This window comes from Notothenia coriiceps, unplaced genomic scaffold (genome assembly GCF_000735185.1).
Source record: "Notothenia coriiceps isolate Sejong01 unplaced genomic scaffold, NC01 NC01_scaffold00037246, whole genome shotgun sequence".
NCBI classification, from domain to species: Eukaryota; Metazoa; Chordata; class Actinopteri; order Perciformes; family Nototheniidae; genus Notothenia; species Notothenia coriiceps.
The window spans coordinates 27,894,823-27,900,822 of NW_011369947.1; the positions used below are offsets into that span (position 1 = coordinate 27,894,823).

The 6,000-nt window shown below is 45.2% G+C and overlaps 1 protein-coding gene across 1 annotated transcript in view; it reads left to right on the forward strand.

The window, feature by feature from the left end:
• LOC104966594 (neurocan core protein-like) overlaps window positions 1-3,440 on the forward strand; it is a 72,569-nt gene extending 69,129 nt beyond the window's left edge. Inside the window, exons 10-12 of the mRNA XM_010795781.1 lie at window positions 477-635; window positions 2,470-2,554; window positions 3,239-3,440. Of these exons, the coding sequence (XP_010794083.1) occupies window positions 477-635; window positions 2,470-2,554; window positions 3,239-3,440 (446 nt within the window). The remainder of the gene's footprint in view (window positions 1-476; window positions 636-2,469; window positions 2,555-3,238) is intronic.
• The last annotated feature ends 2,560 nt before the right edge of the window (window positions 3,441-6,000 follow it).

The following is a 6,000-nucleotide window of genomic DNA, read 5'->3' on the forward strand; positions in this document are numbered from 1 at the left end:
AGAGCTGTGCACTGGAAGAGATTTCTAAGGATTGTTGTCATTTGAATAGATTAAAACGCCCTTTCACTGGTCTAAGCTGTCTCACTGCCGGCTTGCCTCTGCTGCGGATTAAAAGTCCAAGTCAAATCAAAGAGATGAAGAGAGAGATGGAGACTGGGAGGAGTGTCACAGAGGGCACTTAAAGCAAGATGGTGCTGAAGAGAGAAGCAGAAGGAGGGAAAGAGGGGGAAAGGCAATATATAGATTTTGCGTGCTGCAGGACATTAGGAATCTGCTGATACAAAAACAAATATAAAATAATAATGGTTGTTGCCCTCTTAATCCTGAATCCTCCATCCCTGTGCAAAGCAGTTATTCTGTGGGTGTTTAACGATTTGAAAAAACCCACATTTCTCTTACGATGGATTTCCCGTTGTCTAATCGCTGTCTTTTTCAATTACCTCCCCCTTCTTTTTGCAAATTGCCCTTTCCACCAGACACTGAGGGCTGCGAGCACACATGGAGGAAGTTCCACGGCCACTGCTACAGATACTTCAGCCGGAGACACACCTGGGAGGACGCTGAGAAGGACTGCAGGGAGCACAGCGGACACCTGGCCAGTGTCCACAGCCTGGCCGAGCAGAACTTCATCAGAGGTGGGTGGAGGTCAAGGATAAAGCAATAACGAAAACTCAATTGGCTCAGAAAGTGTACATGTTTTCTTCTGAATACATTACACTGCAGGAAGTCAGACCAATTTATGTTTTGCAAAGTCATAGAAGTGTTCAGAGTTACCTAGGAATTTCTAGTTGGAGTGTTTCCCAGGCTTGATTTTCATAAAAATCTTCTCAAAACAATTAAATCACCTAGTTGAATCTTTAGTGATCAATGCAAAGAGTCTCAAGGTATGTTAGGAGCTTTGAAAGGCTGCAATATCTGTGAGCAAACGCTACAATGCTAATGCTAGCATGACAACATGCTCACAAGGACAATGGTAGCACATTAATGTTTAGCAAGTATAATGTTAACTATGATTAACAGCTTGAATTTAACATTTTAGCATGCTTCAAATTGTGAAAACTAGCACTAAACTCAAACAACGTTATTTTCTTTCAGCTATTTGGTCTAAAAACCTTGTAAAAATACAAATGGTTTGAGTTGATGACGGATGAAAAGTCACGATATAGCCAAGGCAATTACAGCTTGTCCTGTTGGGTAATGACTATGTCACAGTACGTTTCTGTAACTGATATACTCATAGACAATCCTGAAATGGTCTGACTGTGTTGCTTCTCATCTCTATAAAATATCTGGCTTCTCTTACAGCCACCAATCAATTCAAATCATAGCACTTACACATCCTTTCAAATCTAACCAGCTCTCCTTCAGCTGTCTGCCTGCGACACATCAGTGATATCCACTCTTCTTCATTCTTATTATCATAACTTGGCAATGGCAGCTCTTGCCTTATGTGTATTCCATAACCCAGTGATAAATGTCAGTGTTGTTCTGCTCTGAACGACCTTTGAGGAGGTTTATTGCGTAGACAAACTGTGAAGAACACCCTCAGGAGCCCAGTTTGTTCAGCCAAATAAATGGGTATCACCATTTGTTGCAATAAAAAGGTGCTATAGGCTCTGATACATTGTCTGTGACAGAACATTTAATATACTTTCATATTCCTTCTTAGGGTGCGATTCGTCTTGAAACAGGTGAGAAATCCACACAGTGTAGGCAACCTCATTTGAAACTGAGTAATTTGACAAAAAAAGAGCTTGATTTAATTTAGTTTAAGGTGGATTTGTGTGGGAAAGATGTGAAATTGTCACATACCAGAAGAAGATTTTCTACGCTTAAAAAGAAAAAACGATTTTATGACTCATTGATTAAATGGTTGTCATGTGTAGCGAAATCAACAGACCTGCTATTTCAAGCATGTGATCCTGAATTATTTCCAAATGCAATTTACGATTTTTTGCCAATTTTCAATGCTGTTCTTAATCTTTCATTTTATTATTCTTAGCTTTTGGCCCCTGGCAGTGCTCTTCATCCACATGTTGTAAAAGGGCCAGATCACAAGCACCAGTCCTCTGTAATATTGAATCCACCTTCTGTTTTGAACCGATACCAGGAGGAGTGTCATCTATCTAGCACCCATCTTTCTTCCACGCACGCACGGATACCAAAAAGTGTGTTTAATTGCCTCGAAAATGGAAGTCTCCACCCCTGCAATAAGAGGATCAGAGCCATTAGGAAGATTAATGGGCCTGTTAATGATGTTAAGCAGATACACCATGATTGAAATTCCATTACATATGTGCAAGCATGTGCACGCGCCAATGCAATCGTGCACACAGACCCCCCTAACACACTAATGAGATTAGCCCAAAACACCATTAGTGATTTTTTTCTTTCACACAAAAAAAAGTCTCTCATCCCCAGTTTATCAGAGACAGAAACTGTGAATCTCCATTATTGTTCTTCTCTCAGCTGAGGGAGGGTCCCTGCTGATGTGTAGCTCCAGGACTGTGTGTTTGGAGCCTGTTGCACAAAGAATAGCCCTGCAGCACAATATGTAACATTAATGAGCACTAAATTGGCTTTATACGTATAGTAAAGAACAGCTCAGTCGGGGGGATATTGCTGAACCTTCGGAGACTGTTGTATTATATTTTCTGCTGCGCTATAAAACCTTTTTGACGCATGAAGAAGATAACGTGAAGAGGTTAAAGAAGTATTTGTCTTTCAGGGAAAGATTTTGAGAATTTTTAGAGCTTTATCCACACGAGAAACTACATTTCAGGGCGTCTTTACTATTGTTTGTTGTACCCGTATTTTAACCTCAACCCCCAGAATGATGACCTATTCTACTTGAATGATGTAAGCACCATACTTCATTATAACATACATTTCTAATGCATTAAAGGGAATTAAAACCCCTTTTTACTTGCTTTTGTTTTGTACCCTGGAGCACTACATTGCAGTCCAAAGGTTGGACACCAATCTATTCCAATTTTAAAAAGTGTATTTCCATTTACGGAGCGTCCACACAGCAGCGTGCGTTGACGCTTGGCGGTGGGCGTGTCTGAAGCTTGGGGAGTCAACGCGAGCAACGCGACCAACAACCAATCACATGAATCTCCCGCCCCCGACATACAAAGCAAAAAACATTCCATGCTAGCTATATATACTGTTTATGCCTGCTAGCTGTCCATTCAATGTTTAAACGAGGTACACTGGATATAAACTCCCCAAACAGGCGAAAATCTACCACCCACCGTCTCCTCATCCCTAAGCCCAGAGGAGCCAATGCAGCTGGGGAGAATGAGGCTTTCACCGAACATGAACGCCGCTTCCTCCAGAGGCTCTGCATATACTGTGGCCAGGCTGGCCACATTCGAGCCAACTGTTCCACTCGGCCAAAAGAGCAGGCTCAGCAGCCAGGGGAGGGGCGCTGGTGAGCCATACTTCTGTCTCCCCTTCCCACGCTAATCGCCTCCAGTTAAAGGGTACGGTTTCTAGTTCTCAAGTTTCCCTTCCTCTCCAAGTTTTAGTTGATTCAGGGGCTGATGAAAATTGTATTGACTAATGTTGTTTTCAAGTCTAATCTCCCCTCAGAACCCCTTCCCGAGCCCAAGAAAATGTTTTCTCTTGATGGTAGGCTTCTAGCCCGTGTAACTCATCGTACTGCCCCAGTGTCACTGTTACTCTCAGGTAATCATCACGAGACCATTTCCCTTATTTTTTCGAAAGGTTGAGATCTCGTTAACGCCCTGGGACAGACTTTGTTACAGGCTCCTTACGGTACGTTAGATTTTTTTTTTTTTGCTACGGACCACTTGTAATCACATCGTCAGAGGTCTTCGTCCTTCATGTTAATCCATCCCCTTTGCTCAGCATTGTCGGACCTTTTTGCGCAGTGTCTATCAGTCCATTTGGACATTAATGGAACGCGCCTTCGTGGCAAAGTGCTTACAGGTACCGCTACACTCGGGTCGGCTAATCTTACCCTTTTCTCCCGCTCCTTCTTGGTCCGTCCCCGCGCCACCCTAACGGAGGATGACGCGCGTCTACCTCGTCGCCCTGTTGGTGAAGAACCGCAGTCTCCTGTACGCGCGCGCGCGCGCAAACGACCTCCTCGGATCTCAGGCTTCACAGACCCGCCTTAAGTACAAGGGGTGACCTCGTGACTTCTAGACCGCACGCACCTGCTTTGTCCGCTTGGGCCACCTGCTTAGGAGCCTCGACCTACCAGGAGAACACGGAGGCTGCGTCGCAGCGTTGGCAGGTTGGCACCGAAGGGTTGGTGTTTGTCCTCCTACCTTCTTTACGCAAGGGGTGCCTACCGAGGAGCTGCGCCTCCCGCTTTGGACTGCAACTGTCCCGTAGGCGGAACTACAAAGGCACTCGGACACTATTCCAACTCACTTTTCGACTTTGGCGCAAAGTCTTTTTTTCGCGGGTGGCTCGGACCCGCCTCACTCAGAAACGCTCGTTCTTGCCTCTTTATTCTATTGCAAGAGACATTCAGCGTTCAGGTAATGGTTTTTTCTCAGCACGGGAGTTTCGGTCACGGAGGTGAGAACGTCCATTTCTTATGAACGGTCATCGGAAAGGCTAAAGGGGTTGTGTAAGTATCAAGAACAGATTGGCCCCACTTCCGGCCGCCCTTCCTTCTTCCGCGTCCCCTACTGAAAGACCCAGCCTCCGGCGCCGACCCTCCCTGAACGGGCTGTGTCACCCGTCCGTTTAGGTGAAGTTTGGTGCTTTTCCCCGACTTCCTTAGTTCGCCACTTTATGTGTCCTTCGTTCTCCGCTTTGGTTGAAGTTGTATCGGTTTTTCGTTTCCGGAAGAACGACGTCTACTGGTGTGTTCCCTTGAAATTTTACCTCGAACCACTCACCCCACGAGCTTGATAATTCAAGGTGTTGTATTTTTTTGGCGCCATTTTTACCGTTTGGTCAAAAACTTGGAAACCCCAACGAAAGAGCAAACAATCCTCCCCGGTAAAGCCGGTTACGGTAATGAAACCGTCCAACCGAGACTGACGGGGAAAGAGGTGGTGTTTTTTTTGGTCCTTTAACTTTTTGTTCCTTTGTACTTTTACGTGTGAAGAGTCGGAAAGTGATTCAAGACAACAGGTCGTCAGAAGACGTTCGGGTGGAGTATACACGACCTGTACAGAACCCCAGTGCTCTCTTTTTACTCCTTAATAGTAGTTTCCTATTGTGCTGTTTTTTTAGCAAATCGCTGTTCTGTAGCACTTCTTCAACGGACTTTGTTGTCGTCCCGCAATCATGGGTTTTTTTTCCCATTGATTTTATAAGTTTTACAGGGTCCCCCAGAATTTTGCGTCAGAAGGTTGAGCAGACGGAGGGAAATAGGGAAATTATCCACGATCCGTAAAGCCTCCGGTTGAACTCTTCTACAACCGAAAGAACCTCCTTTGGTTTTCGACCAGATACTCGCCCTCTCCTATTTTGAATAAGAAGTGGCAACTACAGTAAAGTTCGGGGACTTGCTTAGTTCTAAATGTCCCCGTAATACCCGAATAGGAAGAACAGTTTTGTTTTGGGTTTTTTGGGTTTCGGGGTTACCTCTTCGCTTCTTTCCCCTTTTAACGTCTGGTCAATCGTTGGTCTCAGTCGACATATTCAGAAGCGTACGCGGAGGGAAGTCGGGAACGCGTCTATAATATTTCAGACGAGCTTCGTTCCCGTCGGGGCGCCGTCGTCAGTTAACGGTGTCAGTATTCCAGCCACCTCCACCATCTCTGTCCAGTGCTAGGAACGACTTTTGGAGGACCTCCAGTACTATGAGTCTCCGCTTGACTGCACTCCAGTTGTCCATACCCCCTTTCGTCCAAACCTTCATTGACACCACCGATACTGTCTCACATTTGTCACTCTCACCGGCTTTGTTTGAGGTTAACTGCTACCTATTCATCCACGGGTCGTCAGATACACACCCACACCTCAAATTCGGTCCCCTCTGGATTGTGGTCGGCCTCTTTCCCACTC